The 24,197-nt window shown below is 44.7% G+C and overlaps 1 protein-coding gene and 1 long non-coding RNA gene across 5 annotated transcripts in view; one reads left to right on the top strand and one right to left on the bottom strand.

Annotated features, from left to right (window-relative positions):
- NID1 (nidogen 1) overlaps nt 1-9,845 on the bottom strand; it is a 77,292-nt gene extending 67,447 nt beyond the window's left edge. Inside the window, exon 1 of the mRNA XM_046652181.1 lies at nt 9,460-9,845. Within this exon, the coding sequence (XP_046508137.1) occupies nt 9,460-9,684 (225 nt within the window). The 5' untranslated portion in view covers nt 9,685-9,845. The remainder of the gene's footprint in view (nt 1-9,459) is intronic.
- Nucleotides 9,846-10,048: 203 nt separating this feature from the next.
- Nucleotides 10,049-23,358, top strand: LOC124234765 (uncharacterized). Of its 4 annotated transcripts, XR_006887396.1 has the most exons (5): nt 10,049-12,176; nt 18,639-18,697; nt 20,286-20,494; nt 20,592-20,786; nt 22,249-23,358. It is a non-coding gene; the product is annotated as an uncharacterized LOC124234765 (long non-coding RNA). The 4 variants fall into 4 exon arrangements; XR_006887395.1 differs by lacking the exons at nt 10,049-12,176; nt 18,639-18,697 and having other exon boundaries at nt 19,118-20,494; nt 22,249-22,717; nt 22,863-23,358; XR_006887393.1 differs by lacking the exons at nt 10,049-12,176; nt 18,639-18,697 and having other exon boundaries at nt 19,118-20,494.
- The last annotated feature ends 839 nt before the right edge of the window (nt 23,359-24,197 follow it).

The raw sequence follows: 24,197 nt of genomic DNA on the forward strand, positions 1-24,197 counted from the left end.
AGTGGCAACTGGTCAATTATTGGTGTAATTATTGGCTTAATGTCTGTCTTCCTCAGTAAACTGTAAACTTTGCCAGAGCAGAAACAACACTGGTTTGGTTTCCGTCTGTATCTCCAAAGCCTAGCACTGTGCCTGGCATACTAGGCAACAGACTAAATATTTGTTGAAAGACTAGATGACGTGTCTTAACATTGTACTGCATTTTATGAGAAATAGTATCCAGTGTCCTGAAACAGTAAATGTACTTATTCAACATCTGGTCACTGAGTCAAAGAACATCAAAGATCCAAAATAAAATGGGCCTTAGAGATGATCTTGTCAAACCTCTTCATTTTATAAACAAAAGAGACCCGGAATAACACGAGGCTGAGATATGAAGTGCTTTGACCTCAATTATAAGCTGGTCAACACGATTAATCAATTCCATTTTAGCCTCCACTGGAAATTAATACTTTATTAAGTATTCTGTGATTCAACAGGGCCACTGATAGACCACAGGGTGCCTTTGGGCAAATTAGAAAAGGGTGCCTTTTCTGAGGCTCAGGGCTCGCTGAGTGGCCCGTAGATTTTAGTTCTTGCTTGTCCCCTAGGTGAGAGGCCTTGTGCTGCAAACAACCTGCAGAACCACGGTGGCAGCCCTGGCCTGGATCGGCAGATCACAAACTCCCTAAGTGTGACAGCTCTACGAGGGATGTTAAGAGGAATAAGATACCATCTCTAGGAGCCAGGCCAGCCTGCAGCTCAGGACGAGGACAGGACCCCATGCACCCTTCCATCAAACCTGGGTATTGCCTCCCAAGATAGGTCACAGAACCACGTCAAACATGGAGAAACACATATTTAACTTGAAGTTTGCTGTAAAAGAACTTAATAGGAATGCCAAAAAATATGAGAAAGAAGAAAAGGCTGAAAAGACCAAGATTGAAACGGCCATTCAGAAAAACAATACAGAAGTTTCAAGAATACACACCAGGGGCTGGCCCGGTGGCCAAGTGGTTAAGTTCCCGTGCTCCGCTGCGGCAGACCAGGGTTCGGATCCTGGGCACAGACATGGCACTGCTCGTCAGGTCACGTTGAGGCGGCATGCCACATGCCACAACTAGAAGGACCCACAACTAAGATATACAACTATGTACAGGGGGGGGTTTGGGGAGATAAAGCAGGAAAAAAAAAAAAAAAGATTGGCACCTTTAAAAAAAAAAGAATACACACCAAAAATGCGATCTGCCAGAAGAACCAGGCAATTAAATCCTGAGTGTAAGTGCCAGGGTTGATGCTGGGGCAGCAGAAGATCGAACTATGAGCAAGGTAACAAAGTCCACGGCCGTGTGGTTAGGTCTATGGATGCTACAGGGAGGGGTAGGAACCTTGAAAAGATTTTGCCCTGACAGACCAATGTGGACACCAATCGGAAATGCTGGATGTTCAAACACAACAAATGGAAGACACAATGAGTAGCACTACAACGCCAACACCACCACAAAACCAAGTGGCCTCAAGAAACGTCTTGATCTCAATACAGAACTACCACAGTGTCGACAGGTCCTGTTGGCATGAGTGTTGCTTCGAAGGAACAGGATGAACTATCAGAGACTTGCTTGTCTATGCAATCAAGCGTAATTTAAATTACTTTAAAGACTCATTTAAAGAACTGGTGCTTCTGTTTACTTCACTTGCTTCTGAAATATTTTGTGCGTACGTATAGATAAGTTGCACTCCAATTACACTAACACTATATATGTCAGAATGCTTAAACACTATTTGTATGCAATGCTTTCTTTTGCCTTGCTATACTTTCCAATACATTAAGAAATTCCAGGGAGCCTTCACCTTGACAGATTTTGTAGTTTGGTCTATTAAGTGTAGAAATATGAGCAACATATTTTTGTAGATGTCTTTGGCAGAGCTAGCATTAGCTTGTTGCATATGGAACATCTTTCCCAAAAGTTATATCAATAATCTAATACCAAAGTACTACAGAGGAAAGTATAGAATAAAGAGAAGAAGAAAGCCCACGCTTTTGGAGCACATTACCACGCGGTGAGCTGTTTAAAGACATTAATTCAATGAATGTTCTCAACTCCATGAGGAAGGCAACGATGTCTCTGTTTTACAGATGAACAAACTAAGGCTTACAGAGGTTGGATAACTTATCCAAGATCACGCAACTAGTGTGGCAGAACAGAGATTCAAAATCACATCTTTTGGGCTCCAAAGACCTCGCTCTTTCCATGCTACCTGCTGATAATCTAACTGAACAGTTAAAATTAAGATAGATGAACATTTGTTAATATATTAACCTCCAAATAAGACAATATTAGAGTTACAGAGCATTCTAAGGACAGAGATCAATGTTGTCTGGTGGCCCTGGTCAGTTAGGAAGGAAGAAGGATTCGGGTTGGCCCTGGGAGAATGCGGGAGAATCTGAGGGGTAAGAGATGGAGGAAGGGGTAGTGTAAAAGAATGAGCAAAGAGCCAAAGTAAGACCTATTTTACTTTTCTGGGAAGTGTTATGGCGAAGCTGGAATAAAGCTGGAAAGGTAGGGCGAGGCCCTGAATCCAGGCCAAGGAGTCCACCTTCCTCTAAGTTAGGATGGGGGAGGGAACTAAAGAAACTGAATGCAGTTGGAAAGTGTTATTTCCAAGGTGAAGAGAAAGATGCAGATGCAAGGGCCTGCTGTGAAGGTTAAGTGGAGAACTGGTGATTTGCCAAGATGACCACCATGTTACTCAACCCAGTGGTCAAGCCTCAGTGCTCATCTTTTTGGCCCATGAGCAGCATTTAACATGGTGGTTCACTCCCTCCTTCTTGATACACTTTCTTCACTTGGCTTCCGGTCCGCCCCCTTTCAGTCTCCATTGCTGGATCCTCCTCCTATCCCTGACCTGTTAGAGGCTCCCTTGGACCCCTTTCTCTAGCTACACATACTCCCTTGGTGGAGTTCACTTAGTTCTCTTGTTTTAAACACTGCCATCTATGTGTCAATGGCTTCCAAATTTATATCCAAAGCCCAGCCTTGTCTTCCAAACTCCAGACTCACCCCAGACCCCTGATGTTGAGTAGTGTACCACCTACCAATATACTATACGGCCATGAGTCGCTTAATGACGGGGATATCTTCTGAGAAATGCCTCACTAGGCAGTTTTGTCATTGTGTGAACATAATAGAGCATACTTACACAAAGCTGAAAGATATAGCTTACTACACACCTAGGTTGTATGATGCTAATGTTATGTGACCACCTTGTATGTATTGTCCGTTGTTGATCAAATCATCCATATGTGGCGCACAACAATAATTTACTTTATTTACTATGTTTGCTGTTTATTTTCCGGCTCCTGCTCCCCTGCTAGAATATAAACTCCTTGAAGACAGTGTTCTTTGTTTTGTTCACTTGTATCCTAAGTGACTAAAACAGTGCCTGGCACATAGTAGACCTGATAAGTATTTGTAGAATAAATGAATGAAGGGAAGGGGGCCAGGCAGCCTCAGGGCAATGTGAAAACCCTCATAGGGTACCATTAACAAGGAAAAGCAAGTGGCAGCGAAAAGCTGAGGGGAGGGGGGAGGTGAGTAATTCCCAGTCTGCCACGTGGAACCTGAAGTGACAGATGGGCATTTGGGTGGAAACATCTGGTATGATTTTGAAAATCTAGGACTAGTGCTCATGAAAGAGGTCACAGGCAGAGACACTGCCATGCAGCAGGCAGCAAAGCCATAGAGGTTGGCAAGATCTCTAGAGAAAGGAAAAATTGACAAAAGAAATACAAACTATATTCTATGACTCCAGAGGCTTCACGGTCTATTTGTGGACAGGCAGCAAAGGAGACATTTGCCCTGATCACAGTATGGTATAGACTTAGCTCCAGTCTACAGAGGGGTCAGGGAATGAACCCAGTTGCATGGAGTTCCTCATGGAGCCTCTGAGCTCCCCCAAGTTCTAGGGGTCCATCCTCTATCACGGTTCATAGTACAGGGCATTGGAATCAGCTGCTCATCTCTGGCTCCCTCACGGCACTGAGACGTCCTGCAGGGCACGGACCTGGTCATACTCAGTTGCTGTGTCTTGTACAGTTTATAGCCTCAGCACCAACACAGCCCTCTACACATACAAGAATCTCTTTATAAACATTGATGGAATGAATCAAGTTTTGAAGAAAGTGAGTGGCCTGTATTGGCAGAGAAGTTAGGGTAAAAATAGAAAGTTAGAAGATCTTGAAGGATGAGTTAAATTTACCCTACTTAAGGAAAGATTCCTGTATGTAAGTGGTATGATGGAAATCTGTTTGTGGAAGGTGTGTGTGTGTGTGTGTGTGTGTCGGGGTGTGTGTGTGTGTGTGTGTGTGTGAAAGAGAGAGAGAGAATGAGAGAGACTAGAGGCAGGGAGATGAATCAAGATAGAATCTTTTTGCTATCAGGGATTTCCTTTTATTGTTTTTTCATAGCATGAAGGGTTTTATTTCCAAAACAAACTGAACTTATTAAATAATAACTAATTTATTTCTCCATTTTTATGAATCAAGACAAGTAATTTAATATGCAAGAAAACCATGTTCTAGAAATTCTTCTATTGGTCTGCAGAGCTGATCAGAGCTTCTGATCAGCATGAGATAACCAGCATTAGTAAATCAAGATGATAAAATTCCAGTCAAAGAAAGAAAATGTTTTTATTGTTCTGTACAACCTCATTATGTCTTTGAAGATTTCTTGCCCAGGGAGGTCAGTTCATCGGCCAAGGCAGCAGAGCTCATGTGACGTGTCCAATGGCTCAGGGGGCTGGATGAGTAGATTTACAGACTGGCCCATTCGTCACTCATTACCCAGGATGGGGTTCAAAGAATGGCTGGCTTCATCGCTGGAACTGTGCTGATTTACCATCCAAAAATAAGAGGTTGTCTCTTGAAGAGAATCAGACCTTATCACGTAGGAGGTCTGCCTTGGGCCACAGGAGGAAGTCTGGCAACCAAGATGGCTCCTCACTCATCCAGGGAACATTACCCCAGCAGTACCCTTCTCCCACCTTTGAACAGCTCTCATATTAAGGCAGAGGTATGTAATGTCTAGATACCATTACATCAGAAGGTCTCAAACATTTTGGTCTCAGGACCCCTCTACACTCTTAAAAATTAGTAAAGAACCCTCAAAAGTTTGTGTTTATACAGATCATACCAATCAATATTTATCATATCAGAATTAAAACTGAGAAAAATTTAAATATTTATAATAGTTAATAATGAACTCATTATACATGTTAACATAAATAACATTATTTTTTATGAAAATAAAACTCGAAAGAGCTTAGGGAGAGAAGTGTCATTGTGTCACATTTTTGCAAATCAATTTGATGCCCGGCTTAATGGAGGACAATTGGATTCTCATATCTTCTACATTTGATCTGTTGTGATAGATATTACACATCATGTAGCCTCTGGTGAACTCCACTGCATACACATGAGAGCATGGGAGTATAAAAAGCAAATAATATTTTAGTATTATCAGGAAAAGAGTTTTGACCTTGTGAATTTCTTGAAAAAGTCTCCAGGACACCCAGGAGACCCCAGACCACACTTTGAGAACTGCCACGTTAGGTCATCACTAGTGGCATCCTTTCCAAGGGCTCTAAAGCCAGCTCTCAGCTCGTTTCTTCCTATCCTAGTTCCCCCCGTAAACCAGTGTCTCAAGGCTTCCACTTGCCTCCCCAGCCCGGTTGCTCCCTTCAAGACCTACTGGCTACAGAGTATCTTCATGTTCTGGTCCCCTCGTTGGTCCCCAATGCCACAGCGTCAAATCTGGGCTGACACCTTTTCCCTCAAGTCAGCCCTCCCAGCCATCTCATCACTCTCTCACTCCTCAAGACTGAGAACCCCTCCCTCCTGCCTTCTCCCTCACTTCCCGCAGGTGACTGGTCAGAAGTCCTATTGATGCCAATTAGATCACCTCTCAGGTTCCCCCTCTTCTCTCCTTGCCCATCTTTTTGTTAGCCCTCATCCTCACATGTCTGGATAAACCAGCAGCTTATGGAACTGGCTTCCTGCTCCCCGGCTCTCCCTGTTTGTCCACACTGTCTTGCAAACCGCTGCCAGACTTACCTTACTAGAGATGGGCATGCCTTGAGACCAGCTATAGACAGCTTAACCTGCCAACCACCGACCTTCTGGCCATCTTTCACGACCTTCCATGCAGTGTATTGCATCATTTGGCCCCACATCTTCACCTCTCCCTGTATCCATGCCTGTTGCCACTATGGGTAGGGTGACCTGCCTCACCGTGCATCGCCTCAGCTCGGCCATGTGACTTGCTTTAGTCCATGAGATGTTAGGAGATATGGTCCAAGCAGAGGCTAGAAAAAGCACTTGAGAGTGTTGAATATTTGAAATGTGGCTAGCGTGACTGAGAGGCTGAAATTTTAATATTATTTAATTATAACGAATTCCATTTTAAACAGCTACATATGGCTAATGGGCACCATATTAGACAAAATGGCTGTGGAGGGTGAGAGAACCGTGGAGCAGAACCAAATCGTCCCAATGCCTCTGCTAAAGCCACCTGAGATCAGCCCACCACCTGCTGGTTCCAGACACAGGAGCAACAAATGCTTATTGCTATGTGCCACTGAGGTTTTATGGTTGCCTGTTACACAGCAAAAGCACGCTGATACATTCTATCTCCTGACCCCCGCCTGCCTATCCAGACAGAAACCTCCTATTCCAGCAGAAACACTCTGCTCCAGTCCGATCAGACTCCTCCCTCTGCCAGCATTTGCTAAGCTTGTTCCCATCCTCCAGCACTTGCCCCTGCAGTACCTCCCACTGCACCTCCCAGCTGAAGCGCCCTCGCCACTCCCCCTCCACCTACTGAAATGGGACCTGTCTCTCAAGTCTTACATGTAACCTCCCCTGTGAAGGTCTCCCTCACTCCTCTAGCCCACAATAATCCTTCACGTTTATTGTCACGTTTGAAGCTTGATGCTTGAAAGCATTGAGTCAGACACCGGCTTGGGCTGGAATCCTAGTTTGGGCATTTAACTGGTGGTATGCCCTTGGGTAATAATAATAATAATAATAATTATTATTATTATTTCTTCATCTGAAAAAAGGGGCAAGTTGTTTTGAGGATTAAATAATGTAAAACTAGCAAGTCTCGGACACACGTAGACATACTCATCCATTGATTGTTTTCCTTCTTGGTGGGGGTTCCAGAACAGTAGAGACCACTTAGTTCATGCTCACACTCCCCATTAGTTCACCTTTTCACTCAGGGCCTTTGAGGGTTTCCCTCAGCTCCGAAGAGCATCCACACAGCCACAGACAATGACGGATGCTGTGATGTGTCACCAGATCCCTCTTCAGCTCCTGGGAATGCAGCCCTCAATTGTCAGCCTTCTTTGAAGATTGCCTCCCTGGAAAAGACTGCCTCACCCAGGGTCACACCTCCTTCCAGGGCAGCCGTCACCCAGTGACTGATTGCTGTGAGGGCCCAGAGGCCCAGCTCTCTCACACAGACTGGAGACAGCTCGGAAAGGCCATCCCACCTTTGAGGGCCTGGCTGAGACCTTTATTGGGACCCCATTGCAGCTCAGCTCCTCCCTCTGCTCAATCCTTCTTCATTCCCTCCCTTGTATAGGTGTGGATCTGAGGCGCTCACCCTAAACCTGCCTGCTAATCTGCATCTCAGAGGCAGCTTCCTGGAACCCAGCCTGTAGCATAGATATAAGACCCAAAGAGAGCTCTGGGATTCTTTCTCTCTGAAATGCAGATTCAACCCAAATAGACCCAGAAGGCATGGTTTGACAGGAATCAACTTTTAACAGTGGATTTCCTATGTCTTTAAAATGTAATATGGTTAGTCTGATGCCACAAGCAAAGGAGGGCAGGAGGCCCCAAATTTAACACAAGAGTTCTTAACTTGGGGTCCAATGACCCCCATAGGGGTTCAGGAATAGAATTCAGTGGGTCTGTTAACTGAGAGGGAAACAAGATATTTCATTTTTATTTTCAACAACCCCTAACTGATAATTAGCATTTCCTCCGATTATGAATATAAGCAACAAAGCACTTAATGACCTTGCCACTCTTCGAAGTCACCCAAATTCTCATATCACATTATAGCCAGGGCAGTTCTCTCTGAGCGTTGTTTACAGTCCTCATGATCTTGAAAGTTCAGTAATTAGCTGACCCACCCCTGGGTTCACTGCTACACCTTGTTATTTAATGTGATTAAAAATAAACGCAAAAATTACTTCATACAATTTTTGTTTTAATATTTTGATCTGCATTTCAACCTAATTGATTTCCTTGGCAATCCTGTGGATTTTACTTTTTGCATTTAAAAACATTACTCTAAGAAGGGGTCTCATAAGCTTCACCAGACTGCCCACGCGAGTCTGGGCAGTCAACCACCAAGGGCGACACTCTCTGCGGGGGGACACTTTAAGGACTCATTCTTCTTAGGCAAAGCCGAGAAGCTCCACGTGGGTGTTGTCCGGGCAGTGCCCCGGCCAGAAGAGGAGCACAGCCATTTCAAGGGCAGGACAGGCTCCAGCCGCTGTTTGTGGTGTTCCCCCCACTCCTGGAATGCGCACAGCTTTATATGAAATCCACATGGTGCGCGGCTGGGGAAGGCGGAGGCACGAAAAGACTACCAAGTTGACAGTGTCCCCGGGCCGGCCAGTTCCGAGAAGGCTCCAGAGAGCTAAAGGTCACCTGGCCCCGCTCCCCATTGGGGGCCCCCCACGGTGACAATGCTCGGCTACAGGAAATTGGATCACCGGGGCACCCTGCCTTCCCAGCCGTGAACTCTGGACTGAAACGAGTTCAACTCGAGAACAGAATCATTGCCAAGACATATCCAGAGTCCACACACACAAATGCAGGGGACTGTCGGCTAAATTCCCGGGGCCGAGAGCCCACTTGGGCGGTTTTTTCCTGCCTCCGCACCTACGGGAGTCCCGGGGCCCGCGCGCCGGCTGCGACCCAGCTCTGGCCTTTGCCCTGCCGAGGCTCCGCGCCCCGCCTGTGCCCATTTGGACCGAGTCCTGTGCCCAAGGGCACTGGACAATGGCGAGACGCAGATCGATTTCCCGGCGGCGCTGCCGTCCACAGCAACGGGAAAGGAAACTCTGCCTCGGGTCCCGGGTCCCGGGGTCCCTGAGTCGGGCGGCGCGCGCGGGCCGCGCAGACGGGCGAGCTCCCCAGACCCGCGTACTCCTCGGGCGACAGTGACCAGGCGGGAGGGAGTCGCCGGCGGGCCTGGTGGAGGCGGGAGCCCCCTCGGGCTTGGAGACCAAGCGCCGCACCCGGAGCCCCCGCGGCCAGCGGGTCCCGGTCTCCGCCCACGACGCCCACGTCCATCCGGCTTCGCGGGCGCCCCCGGCCCGCCCCAGCCTTCCTTCCGACGCCCGCTCGGCCCCCACGCCCTCCCCAGAGTGCCGCCACCTCCTGCCCCGGATCGCACTCACGTAGACCGAGTGGATGTCGGATTTGTCGAAGAAGCGGAGCGCCCCTTTCAGCTCCAGGGCTGGGGAGATGCGGTCGTCCCCGGCCTCCAGCTCCAGGTCCCCTTGTCCGGGGCCGAAGGGAAAGAGCTCCTGGCGGCTCAGGCAGCCCCCGGGCCCCGCCAGCAGCAGCTGCAGCAGCAGCGCCCGCGTCCACGCAGGCCCGCTCCGGCGCATCGCAGCCAACATGTTCCCCAACTGCTGTCCCGCAAACCCAGCGGCTCGGCGGCCGGAGGCTGAAGAAGGCGGAGACGTAACCGGACGCCCCTCGGCAGCCCCTCCACGCCTCCCGCCTCCCGACGGTCCCACCCCGGGAAATAGGGGAGGTGAACCGAGGGGAGATGGGGAGGGCCCCGCCCCGTCCACAGGGCGCGCCGCGGAGGCTGCCCAATGGCCGCGAGGGGGACGGCGAGGGGCGACCCCGAATCCTCCACCCCTTCTGGCTGCGTCGACCTCGTCCCCGGCCGGGTGATGGGCGCTGGTGGTCGCAATCCCGAAACCAACCAAGTTCCCACCGAACAGCCCCTCAGGAGGTGGGAGAGGAGAGCAGGGCTCTGCACCATTGTCCTCGGGTCAGGGCTGAGTCGTGGAGAGCGGGCAACGTGGAAATGCCCTGGACTCAGGAGCACAGCCCGCCCCAGTGCTCCTCGGCGGCGCCCGGAGGTCGGGCTGATGTGGTCACACTCTGGTAGGAGGAGGGGTGGTGCTGGGAATTAGCAAGAAGGGACTGGGCCAGGAGCATGTTGGTTTACTCATTGTCCGTTCTTTCAACTGTATTCAGTGCGGGATCCTGTGCTCGGTAGTGTGGAAGTTCGGCCAGAAATCGAGTCCCATCTTTCGAGACAAGGTCACAAGCGTATAACATAATTCAGTGTTAGGTGGGGTGAGGTCGCCATGTGATAAAGGAGGACAGGGCTGGAATAATTGGCCACGGAGAGCTTCGTGTGGGATGCAGGAGGCAAAGTGGGTCTTCGGAAGAGGTGGAATTTCATCGGGAGGCTGGAGAAGGGACGTTCTGGAAAGTGGGGGCGTGAGCTGTGGAGGGACTCAAGGCACCATCCCCCAAATGAGAATTTGGGAAAAGACTTTTCGAAGTAAAACCTTTAATACCAAACCTAAGAATCTGAGCTCGCCCTAACACTCGGAGAACTACTGAGAGTTCCTGACAAACGGAGATTAGCGATGTAAGCGGCATTCTGAATAATCAGTTGATCATTAATTTGGCCTTGGGTTAAAAGTAGAGGGAGGTCATCAGAGGACTGTTGAATAGAAAAAAAAAGCGTAGAGATGGGGAAGGAAAAGTGGACGTTGAGAAGAAATGAATCTAAGAGGCATTACAATGAAAGCAGGAATAAGACCCGATTATAAATTTGATAAGCGGGGAGAAGGGAGGGAGAAAATAAGTAAAATTGGGTGCAAGGTTTTGAGCCCGGGGCATTGCAAAACCAGTGCTGCCTTTGAAGTCGGGGGAGAGAAGCTGAGACTGTGGGAGTTGGATAGTGTTTAACCTCAGACCTGTTAACCTGGAGGAGTGAACAGGGCATCCCTATTGCCTGTCACCAGCTAAAATTAAGGACCTGGGACCCAATTCGGAATAATCTCCCAATAAACAGCAAATTTTATGCAATATTTAGAGAGTGTGAGTCCTGAGTCAGTAGAAAACGTGAAGAAAAAAACAAATGAAACACACCCTCTGAACATAAAGTCTTTGATCTCCTCATGACACCTTTTCTTTTTCTTTTACATTCATTAGCCATCAGAGATAACATTTATCAAGTTTCTACAGGTTTTAATTCGTTTTGCAATCACATAACCCCAGGAAACAGAGACCATCCCCACTTTACAGAAGAGGGGCTTGGAGACCCAGAGAGGTTTAAATCACTTTGCTAAGGTCACACAGCTGGAAGTCTGCAGTGGACCCAAGGTGGTCGAACTCCAGGACCGCCTTGACCACTACATTAAGTGGCTCCGTATGGCTACATTTTTTTCCCCACGTTGTTAAAGAGTGACTAATGCTGCCTGCCATCTGTTACCAAGTCCGGTGGCTTTTCCTTCAGCTCCCTCCCGGAATTGCAGCGCTCGAACGCCCATCCCCCCGCCAGAAGCACTTCCTGGCTCAAGCTATGGCACCCACAGCTGCCACTGAGGCACCAACCATCTCTGGGCTTCTGGGCTCCAGCACTGCAGGTTCCAACGGCGGAGAATTCCGTATGGAGGCTCTTCTTTGTCCTCTGTGCTCACCTGCACACTGCGTGGCCATAGCTCCCAGCGTGCTCCGCCTCAGACCTCTCCTCCTTCAAAACCCCCATCCCACCTTCTGTCTCACATCAGAGCCGACTCTGAAGCCGTTGCCTGTGCCTGGAATGCTCTCACCCCTCTCACGAATTCTCTCCCTTTTTGGTACTCAGACAGCTTCTGAAACTCCTATTGGTCCGTGGAATTTTTCTCTGCTGATACAGGAGCAAGAGCTGTTCTCCACTTTGCCGATTCAGAGTAGCTCCTGGAGTCCAGCCTGGCTGAGGCTTGGGGTCCACCACTTACTAGCCCTATAAACTTGGGCAGGTTTCTAAGTCTCAATACCTCCTCATTGGCATGGGATATTCATACCTGCAGTCAAAGGATTGTTATGAGATTTAAATAACGTAATCCATGAAACGCTCCTAGCACAGAGCTGGCACAAAGTAAGTACTCTGTTAATATTTAGCCATCATTATTATCTAAATGTATAGTTTTCATGATTCTTATTATTTAAACGTTTACTAAGAATCCATCATGAGTCAGACACTGTCCTTAGGAGCTGGAAATATCAAGACCATTAAGACATAATCCCTTTTGTGAGCAGCTCACAGTCTATTGGGGAAGACACACACAACAGCAACATAGCGGAATGCTTAATAGATACACGGAGAGCAGCAATGGATGCCACTTTACCACTTCTTGAACGCCTGCTTCTATTAGATGCTCTATAGAGCATCGAATTTAATACTAGTAACAATTGCACAAGCTAGTAGCCTCATAGTAGGTGTAGGGATGTGGGGATGTAAGGAAATGAGGTGTAGAGAAAATGAGATTTGCGGAAGTTAGATAATTGGCCCAGTTTCACACATTTAGTGGAAGATCCAGGATTTGAATCCCAGTGTGTCTGAAACCAAAGCTAATATTCTTTTTACCACACCTCCTGCCTTTCTGTAGAAGTTTCTCCCTCAATTTCCATTCACAAGATATATTTACTCCGTTGTTTATACATACTGTTCATGCTCTATTTACATATGCTTCTGTTTCCTAATTTCATTGGTATCGTTTTGCTTAAGTCAGTCTAGTACATACTGTAAGCGATCTGTCATTTCCTATTCATAGCCTGTACTCAATGCACATTGCCTGGTGCTTGGGGGACGTGACACCTGTGCTGTGTCTCTTACCAGGACAAAGTGGCTGGGTGCCGGCCACTCCTTTAGAATTTTTAGTTTCATATACATTTAGTGTATAATCATAATCTTCATCATAGAATACTTATTTTCATATTGTGCTCTGGTCATTTTCTAAGTGTACATAATAATTAGGTATTTTTCTCTAGTCACTTCGTGTGTTTTTTCCCCCAGATTTAAGCTCTTTGGGACAAGGATCATGTGTTTTATTTGTTTTCTAAGGTACACAGAGCCTAGCCCAATGCTGTGTGCACATTAGTAAAAGTTAACAGTTTAAGAACTTGAGTACTTTTCAGAATCATTTGATATGTGCACCCACAATTACATAATACATCAGTTATGTTTTGTTTTTTTTAAAAAAAACTATACCCTGCTCTTTTAAGACTTGTAATTTTTCATTGACTGCTGTCATTTAGATGAGTCAGGAAGACAAAATTTAAGAAACAGGCTATATCTATAAGAAGCAAAGGTAATTTTTCTATTTGGTTTATTCAGACAGAATTCCAGGCAATACAGATTTCACTGAAGGAGACATCCGTTCTAATCTCACTCTCCTGAGAGGTTTGGCCACTGACCACATATGGCCATGGAAGATTCCTTTATTTACCAGATGTCATGTAGAGTTAAGTGTGTTCAATTCCAGAGGAATTCACTTAATTCATGAATAAGATGATCGCTTTTTTAAACAACTTAAGCTCAATTCTTATCTCAGCTAAGGATAACGTAAATTAAATGACCATCTTCTAACAAAAGACGAGAATCAGGAGGATTGGTACTCAACTTATTGTATTTTCAAAGAAGATTTGGATAAAAGGTACTTTGGGGAAACACAATTATGTCCATCTATGTGTTTGGTATGGAAGATGCTGAAGTTTTCAGGATAGAGTTTAATCCTTCTATTTCTACGTCCTGTTTTCCTCTGGATGTTTTGCTGTTCATTATCATCAGACCTCCAGCAGAAGCTGCCTAGGTTTCACTTGCCTTTTGTTGTTGTTTTAATATTTTGTCTTGATTTATGTAGTTTTCAGACTTACATAAAATTTGCAAGAATAACACAAAAAATTCTCATATACCCTTCCCCCAGATTTCCTCAGATGTTATATTTTACCACATTTGCTTTATTTCTCCCTGTCTCTCTCTTCTCTCTATACACACACACACACACACCCCCCACACACACACGCACACACAAACACATACACATAGTTTTATCTAGACTATTTGAGGCTAAGTTTCGAACATGATGTCTCTTTGCTTCTGAATATTTTAGCATATATTTCCTAAAAACTGGAACATTCTCTTACATAGCCACAATACAATGGCCAAAAAAGGGAAATTAACATTGATACAATTATATATTATATACAATCTATTATCTATAATCTAATTTACAGATCTTATTCAGAGTTCACCAAATGTCAGAAGGATGTCCTTTAATAGCGAAAGACTATCCCAGACTATAAATTCCTTTCAGTTGTCATTTTAGCCTTCTTTAATTTGAATAAGTTTCTCTGTCATTCTTTATCCTTCATGATCTTGACACTTTTTAAGAGTACACACCAGTTATTTTGTAGACTGTCTCTAAATTTGGATTTGTCTGACTTATCCTTTATAATTAGATCAGATTTTTGCATAAATTTTGCTGGAGTACCACAGAGGTCGTGGGTCTCCTTCTCAGCACATCTCGTATCAGGAGGCACATGAAATCAATTGGTCCTAATGCAGGTGGTGTTCATTTTCTTTTGTTATGGAATATTAGAATTTCTTTTTTTTTTTAAAGATTGGCACCTGAGCTAACATCTGTTGCCAATCGCCAATCTTCCTCTTTTTTTCTTCTTCTCCCCAAGGTACCCCAACACATAGTTGTATATTCTAGTTGTGAGTGCCTCCGATTGTGCTATGTGGGACGCTGCCCCAGCATGACCTGATGAGCAGTGCCGTGTCCGTGCCCAGGATCTGAACCCTGAAACGCCAAAGCCGCATACCCGAACTTAACCACTCCACCAGAGGGTCGGCCCCTGGTGGTGTTCATTTTGATCATGGAGTACGTTCACATCTCCTAGATTTTTCCACTATAAAATTACTGTATTCTCCTTTGTAATTAATAAGTATGTTGTAGGGAGTAATTTGAGACTGTAAATATCCTGTTTTTCATCAAGCTTTTACCCTTTAATTTAAACTCCATTGATGATTCTTGCAGAATCAATTATTATTGTGATGGTTGCCAAATGCTTTTTCTTCCTATGGTCTTTTTTACAAATTATTCAAAATCATGGTAAAATACACATAACATAATATTTACCATCTTAACCATTCTTAAGTGTACAGTTCGGTGGTATTAAAGGTCATTGGTATTGTTATGCAATCATCACCACTATTCATCTCCAGAACTCTTTTCATCTTACAAAACCAAAACTCTGTATCTATTAAACAAATAACTCCCCATTTCCCCCTCCCCCCAGCCCCTGGCATCCATTATTCTACTGTTTGTCTCTATTAATTTGACTACTTTAGGTACCTCATGTGAGTGGAATCATATAGCATTTGTCCTTCTGTGACTGGCTTATTTCACTTAGCATAGTGTCCTCAAGGTTCATCCATATTGTAGCATGTGTCAGAATGTCCTTCCTTTTTAAGGCTGAATAATACTGTATGTATATACCACATTTTGCTTATCCAATCGTCCTTCAACAAACGCTTGGGTTGCTTCCATGTTTCAGCTATTGCCAGTAATGCTACTATGAACATGAATGTGTGAGTATCTGTTGGAGCCTCTCCTTTCAATTCTCTTGGATATATACCAAGAAATGGAATTGCTGGATCATATGGTAATTCTATTTTTTAATTTTTTGAGGAACCACCATACTGTTTTCCATAGCAGCTGCACCATTTTACATTCCCAAGGGTTCCAATTTCTCCACATCCTCACCAACAGCTGTTATTTTCTGTTTTGTTTTTATGTTTTTTTAAGAGTAGCTATCCTCATGGCTGTGAGGCGGTGTCTCCTTGTGGTTTTGATTTGCACTTCCCTGTTGATTAGCGATCTTGAGCATCTTTTTATGTGCTTATTGGGCCTTTGTATATCTTCTTTGGCAAACTGCCTATTCAAGTTGTTTGCACATTTTGAATTGGGTTGCTTGGGTTTTTTGTTGTTGGTAGTCTTTTTTTTAAAGTTCTTTATTATGAAAAATTTCGAAACTTGAGAAAATTTGTTAGAGAGTGCATCCACAGGCACCATTTGTTAACATTTTGCCACATTTGCTTTATCTCTTTCAATCTCTCTTTGTATATTATTGTTATTGTTATTTGCATAACCATTTGCGAGTAAATTACAGGTATCATGACCTTTCAGGCCTACACAGTTGAGCATCTCTCTCCTAAAAACAAAGTACTATAATGATAGTTAGGAAATTTAACACTGACAAAATTCCCTTGTCTAAATATACAATTCATATTCAAATTTTACCAATTGTCCCAATAACGTTCTTTGTAGTAAATTTTTTTTATGATCCAGGACCTAATCCAAGATCATGCATTGTATTCAGTTATCCTGTCTGTTTAGTCTTCTTTTATCTGGAATAGGGCCTCAGCCTTTCTTTGTCTTGCATGTTATTGGCATTTGCTAAAAGAACAGGGCAATAGCTTCATGGACTGTCTCTCAAGTTAGGTTTTTCTGATTGTTTTCTCATGATTAGAGTAAGGCTGTGCAATCTGGCAGGAATACAGTGGAAGTGACATGGTGTCCTTCTCTGTGCAATACATCATGAGGCACATGATGTCATTTTTGTCCCATTATTGGTGATGTTAACTTTGATCAGTTGACTAAGGTGGTGTCTGCCAGATTTCTCCACTTAATTTTTTTAGAAAGTAAAATTACTTAGTAATGTTTCCCTAAGCACCAGAATTATTACTATTATTATTAACAAAGACTTATTATCTTTCACGTTTTCAGAATTTGTAAAGCATCTGCATATATTTTCAATTCCATTTCCAATCACTATTTTTCAAATTTTTCATGTAATATCAATTTTCTTCTCTATTTTTTCCTCTCCAACATCATTTGTGAGAATATTTTTATAGCTACATTATGTTCCAAGACAATGTTCATCCCAAGACAAGATGTTATAGGAAATAGTTACAGGAAACTATTAGAGGATTAATCTAAAAAGCTTATATTTATAGCTTCTCAGCTCCTGTTCTTAATTTTCTTATTCCAGCAATGGATTCTCACATGTTAATTTAATCACCTAATAACCTCATTCATCATTCCTTCATCAGTTAATGTTTATTGAGCATCTGCTATGGACCTGACAATGTTCTAGCCATCGGGGCACACTCGAGAACAAAATATCTTAGTAGGGGAAGGTGGGCAGTAAAGGAATGAATAAGCAATTATATATTGTCGGATTGTGATGAGTGAAAGTGCTATAAATAAAAATAAATTAGGAAAAAAAACCTAGGGTTAGAGTTTACAAAGTGATGTGGGTGGGTGTAAAAGGGACAGTTTTATTTAGGAAGACCAGGGAAGTCCCCTTCAAGAAAGTACCTTTGTAGTAGAGACCCGAAGAAGTGAGGGAGCGAGCCACATGTGTGTCAGGCAAAGGAGCATTCCAGGCAGAGGTCTGGATGGGGCCGTATTTGGGCCCTGAGACTGCAGCTGTAAAGTTCCTTAGCAAGAATGGGCTCGCTCTGTTCCAAGAATGGCCGGCGGTCCAGGTGGGTGGAGCTGGGTGAGCAAGGGGTAAACCCAACAAGGACTTTTGCCAGTTAGCAAGTACCTGAAAATAGTTCAGTAGGCAATATCAAAACCAGAAGGATCAACCAAATGACCGGAATATGTATTTTCATGACGGAGTTAAATGGCTGCCTCTGGTTATGGAAAACGTGGGAGATAATCTGTACAAATCTAGTAGAAGAGAGTCAAGAGGAGAAACGACTGCAGCATGAGACTAAATCAGACATTGTCATTGGAAAGGCAGAAATACCAAAAGCAAAATTCTATTGTCTTCTCCTCGAATTCAAGTACAGTCAGTTCTGCTATAATACTTGTTTCAAAAATGTAAATCTCTTCCAACATGAAAGCTATATTAGGAAACCATTTCAGCATAATGTGTTTTTGCATTTGCTTATGCAAAGTTTTGTCTAAGAGAACTATCACATGAACACAGAAAACTGCACCTAGTTGAACTGAGCTCTCTAGGAACATGTAAAACGCACACATGCATGGATCTCCCTAAGACGAGGGGCCACACCCATCCCCATCTGGGTTACAACTTTGTGTCAGATCTCAGATACTCTTCCTTCCACCCCTTCACACTGATTCACAAGCAGCCACCTTTGCAAAGGCCATCCTGGCCCTGTGGCCCTAGCCAACCTCTCTCTTTAATTCCCGCTCAGCCTACTTCGTATTTTTTTTTTTTATTTTTTTCCTTTTTCTCCCCAAAGCCCCCTGGTACATAGTTGTATATTCTTCGTTGTGGGTCCTTCTAGTTGTGGCATGTGGGACGCTGCCTCAGCGTGGTTTGATGAGCAGTGCCAAGTCCGCGCCCAGGATTCGAACCAATGAAACACTGGGCCACTTGCAGTGGAGCGCGTGAACTTAACCGCTCGGCCACAGGGCCAGCCCCCCTACTTCGTATTTTTGCTCTCTGTTCTCACTTCTTTTTCTCCCTTTATCTCTCCTTTCTCTCTTTTTTGTTCTCATCCTCTCGCACACAGGTGGCGGGCCTGGGAGCTGGGTGCACACTCTCACAAGTGAACTTCAGGTCTTTTTCAAGGTGAAAAGCCATAGTTGTTGTAGTATGTGTGCATTTGTTAACCATCCAACATGTATTAACCTTTTCTACCGTTTTCATTTGGTGCCTATGGTGTTGTTTTTAAATTTCACAGCTGAAGCTTTGGCATGTTGTGCCCCTAACCCCCTTTTCCCCATAAGCCCTATGGTTTTCATTTCTGCTGAGATTTTCAGGGATGCATGTGCTGCAATCTAGCAGAACCTGTCACATTTCAGCGACAGATATCAGCGCAACAGAAGTAACATGCAGTGTTTAAGTTCCCACGCTCCACTTTGGCGGCCCTGGGTTTCACTGGTTCTGTTCCTGGGCGTGGACCCAGCACCGCTCATCAAGCCACGCTGAGGGTGCGTCCCACGTTTCAGAACTAAAAGGACCTACAACTAGAATATACAGCTACGTACCGGGGGGCTTTGGAGAGAAGAAGAAGGAAACAAAAAAGATTGGCAACAGATGTTAGCTCAAGGCCAATCTTAAAAAAAAGTAATATGCAGATTTCCTTGGATCTACCTGTTTCTCTCCAGTGTCATTCACATTAGGAAAAATTGATCTGCCAATGCCATCCTTGAGAGTGATGACATTTAGGCCACTGTAGGACTGAAGGGTACCTGGCTGATTTCTTCCCTTTGGGCTAACTTTGTCTCCCCACAGAAGGCCAGGGATTTCCTCTTCCAGATCTTTCTAAAGCATCATGCCTATTCCATATCTCCCCTCAGAGTTGCTCCAGCCGTTGGCTTCTTGCCCACTGGAAACCACACACAGTCATCCATTTAGATGGCAAATAGTGAGCCGGGAACTCATTAGAAAGGAGGGGTAACCGGAAGTCATCAAGTGGAAACAAGGTTGGAGATGAAATTAAGGATAAACTCGACAGAACTGTGACTGTCCAAAGGGACAGGTGGGAGGGCTGCCTACAGTGAGGTTTTTGACATGGAAACCTTATACAAGTTAGAGCTGACTGGAATAACCTCTAAGAGGAATCTTTGGGGGCATGATTGGCTGAGGAATATTCTGGAGCAGGACTTCCCAAGGCTCCCCCCTGCCTCAAGGAAAACTACTTGGGCTGGTGGCAATGGTTTTCTGCCAAAATGCTGCTGGGTTGCAGAAAACCCCAAGTGGGGGCTTATTAAGCCTCTTGTACCCCCAGTCACATTTCCTGAAATTCCACTGGGTTGCAAAAGCAAACTGTGTGCCCTGGACATAAAATCCAGGGTCCATGTACAATTTCTGACTATGTAACCGACTTTCTGTGTTTTCCACAGGTGAAATAGTAATTACGCGAACAGTCGCATTGCAGCTATATAACGATGATCAGTCCATAGACGGAAAGTCAGGTTAAGGCGTAGAGGGGGCTGGAAGGACAGGCCTGGCCCAGCCTATCTCACCAGGTTAGAGACATGACATGATGTATTCTTAGGCAATGAGAAGCCACTGAAAGTGTTTGAGTGGTGACGTAAGCTGAGTTGTGTTCTGTGAAGGTTACTCTGTCAGTTTGGTTTAGGTGGAATTAGTCAAGAAATTGCATGAAAATGGAAGTATCAGGGACAGTGGAGAAGGTATCCATATATTACAGAGGTGGAATCGATAAAGAGAAAAAGAAGAAGGAAATGTGGTAGCCATGAAAATGTGCCTCTTAGGCCGGATCCAGTGAGCATAGTTGACATACAGCCCCTGCTGCTGGCCCTCTGCACCCACCACCACATCACGCCGAGGCCTCACTTTCCTGAGCCCAGAGAGCCACTGCACAGGTCCGTTCCTGCAGCATGCAGGCTCCTCCATCAGGTAACTTTGCCAAGGAGTCCCCACTGGCCTGGCCAAAATTCACGTTGCTGCCTGAGTGTCTTCCTACCCATCCTCCTTTCTCTCTCTCTTTTCACAGGCATTAGGTCTGATGGCTCACCCTCCCTGCTCCTGCTCCCTCCCTTTATCCTTCACAGGTCCAAGAAAATGGATGAGGTTTTGGGACTGACTCCCTCACTGCCCAAGAGGCAAAGAGGATCGTCACATCTGTACCACTTACAAAGTATGTGATCACATAGGTGATGTCGTCTAATTATCACAGCAGCCCTGTGGGGTAAGTATGACAGTCTCCACTTGACTGGTGAGGAAACTGAGGCTGAAAGTATTTAAATGTTTGCCCAAGGTCTCAACAGCTAATAAATGGCATAGCTCAGGCTAAAGTGAGATCTTCTGACTCCAAACACAATACTCTTTCTGCCAATGTAACGATAGTCAGGTGTTGATTTAAAAAATTTTAAACCAACATAAGATTATTACCCAAATACAAGTATTTTTCTTTTTTGTATTTTAATCTGTTCTAATATGCAAATATCTTATACAGGGTTGCCACTATTGTATCCATACACCATTTTGTATTCACTTTCTTTCAGTTAGCATGACAGTGTAATTATTTTTCATGTTGTGACATAGCTTTCATTATTATTTTACATACGTGGCGTGTATTAGAGCATAATTAATCTGATCATTTTGCTACTGTTAGCATCTAGGCTGTTTCCAGTTTTGGGGCTCTTATTAAGAAACATCTGCAGGGAATGTTGCTCTTTCTCTCTGGGGATTTGTTCCTCAAATCCTCTTCCCCAGAGTGGGATTACTGGGTCAAAGGATGTGAATATTTTTTGTGTCCCTTGATATATGCTGCCTCTGTTGTGAGTGCGGGCAAGGGGAGTTGAGACAGATAGGACATGGACGAAATCACTACCCACTGGGGAAAAAAGACACGTAGATCGTAGATCCAGCTCTCATCTATCTTATGTGAAAATCCTTCCCAGATCCCCCAGGAGAATTCAACTCTCCTTTTCCTACACCCTATTATATCAGTGATTATGACAACGCCTCATCTCGGCTGAGAACTCTTTAGTTTACAAAGTACATCTACAACCCCATTTAATCTGCAGTATTTTTATCTCAATTTTATAGATGAGGAAACTGAGACTCAGAGTAAATGCCTTGCCCAAGGACACTCAATTAGCAGGAGACAATGCCAAGTCTTCAAACACAGGGTTCATTCCATTACACAGCTAAAAATGGACAACTCATATCACTAGTGAAATTTTTGTCTTTGTCCGAAGAGGTTGCTGTCCCGAGAGTTGGAGACATTGGCTTTTGAAATAATGCTGACTTCTCCGCATGGCCAGGCAACCTCTTCAGCTTTCAGAAACTCCACCAGGTTCAAGAGAGCACATCCAGCTGTGTTCCAGAACAGTGATTCCCACCAGGGTGGACTGAGGGGTGGGAGGGGAGGAAGGGGGCAGAAGAACCAGAATGACCTTCCCTGGGTTCCAATAAGCCTGGGGGTGTGCCAGGATCTGGGGAGGGGGTGGGAAGGCAAGTGCAGTTTGAAAGTTGAAACAGAATCCAGAAAGTACCCCTGATGGAGAGTCACTGATCAAAGCTGAAGATCTGCTGATGTCAGGATTGGACTTTCTCTCCTGGTTCCGTTTGGGATAATTCCTATCACAAGGGGATTTCCTGTATACAGCTCATTTGATTCTGATTACAAACTATCCATTCCTTAGGCACAAAGGTAGGAGAATAAAGAAAATTTAAACCTAGATGATGGAAACGGATAAGAGAAGGACATTTCAATGCTCTCTTCATTCTAATCCTGAGAAGAAATATATAGCAGTTCGACCCACGTCCTACTAATGGCTGAGTGGCCCAGTGGGAAAAGACCCGGCCTAGAAACCATATGTGCCAATGAACTCACAAACCAACGGGTGCTTTGAAGTGAATGGTTTTGTTAAAAGTATCCTCCATATTTCCCTAGTTAGGGACTTCTGGGAAGCCCCTCTTAATTCCTGTGTCTACTGTCTGGGATGCAGGTGTGTTAACTGGAGCTCAGCAGTCTACCTGAACCATGGGGCACACCGAGGGAGGATGCTGCAGTGAGTTGCAAGGGTCCCCAATGGCTGCGTGGAGCCACCCCCTTGCCTGAACTGCTGCCCTCCAGACTTCCACCCTGTGAGAGAGGAATCATGCTGAAGGGTAAAGCACGACACCTTCAGGGCACCCATTCCAGAAAGAGAGACCCTCTCTACAGAGTATGAGAACCCCAACCCCTCACGTAGCTGATGGCACAAGGTTCCCCTTCAGGACACATTCTGCTTCTCTGCTTTCCCGGTGCCTGCAGGTTGAATCTGGACTTTGCTCGGACAGGTTCCGGTCCAGATGAGGACATGGCAGCCTCTGGGGAGAGCAGCATCTACGCCTACTCCTTGACTGATAGACTAATGCAGGTGCCTGCCTGGAGGCGTGCTTCTCAATCTACCCATGGGGAAGGACCAGCTTTCAAAGGTCCAACCTGTCGTGGGCTGATACTTTAGTAAAATACAATTAAAATGAAATTTTAAAAAAGACATGAATCTCATATTTTTAATTATTAGATTGAACAGACATAAAATAACTCTGTCAAATGGCTATAAAATTTCTCATCACAGTTGCTCTCAGGTTCTGTACTTGCCTCATTGAGGACTGGTAACAATCCACAGACCAGCACTGGTCTGTTGACCACACTTTGGGTAGTATGGACCTTTTAACCTATACCCAAAAGGAATATTATATGCGTGGCATGTATATTTATAAAAATGTTTAGATAGATTAAGTAACTCTGTATTAGAAAATTTTTATTTTGAACAATCCTATAACAAATAAAAGCAATTTGGAAAGGTTACTACTGGTCAGTTTCCACTAATTTGTTGGAAGCAGTGAAGCGAGTATAAGGCAGTTCATTGAAGATCTTAGACCCCTATAGCTTGTTGGGCCACTGAATTAACCAGCCCTACCTCTGGATTTCTCATTATGTGAGATAATATAAATTACGTTGTGGCTCAAGCCATTCTGAGTAGGGATTTCAGTTACTCATAGGCAAAAACATCCTAAAAGTTCTGCATGCTGACCCTCAATCCATAGGATTATGGAACTAATTAAAGAACGTGGCTCTATCCTTAATGGGTAGCGCTCAAGGGCTACTTATAGTCTCTCCTAAAGATTGGTTTTCTGGTTAACAGTCAGCAAAAGCCTGGTTGAAAGTTATGGTTTTAAGGCTGGTTGCTTGAAACATTCAGTCTACTCATCCTTCTGATGACCCTGGAACATTCTGGAACATCAGAAAGCTGTATCCCTTGACCAGGTTATTGGCCCCATTCAGAGTTACTCACACTGTGTTGTATCTTGGCTCACATAAAGTTGCCCTTGGCTCACCAAAGGAGATTCTGGAAGAGAAAGCTGTAAGGAACACTCTCATTTATCATCTGTGGATTGTTGAGGACATTGCTTACAATATTACCCAGAGCATTAGATTGTCATCAAATCCAAATGCCAGGAAAAGTTTCGCCCTCCCTAAGGTACTATAGGTTTTCCCCTAAAAATTTAACTGACTGACTGTCCACTCATGGAGCTATCAGAGCAAAATATAAAGTTCACCTTTAAAACTGTGCAGACCCGATGGGCTGTATTAGCTCCCTTA

The sequence above is a fragment of the Equus quagga genome, chromosome 2 (genome assembly GCF_021613505.1).
Source record: "Equus quagga isolate Etosha38 chromosome 2, UCLA_HA_Equagga_1.0, whole genome shotgun sequence".
NCBI classification, from domain to species: domain Eukaryota; kingdom Metazoa; phylum Chordata; class Mammalia; order Perissodactyla; family Equidae; genus Equus; species Equus quagga.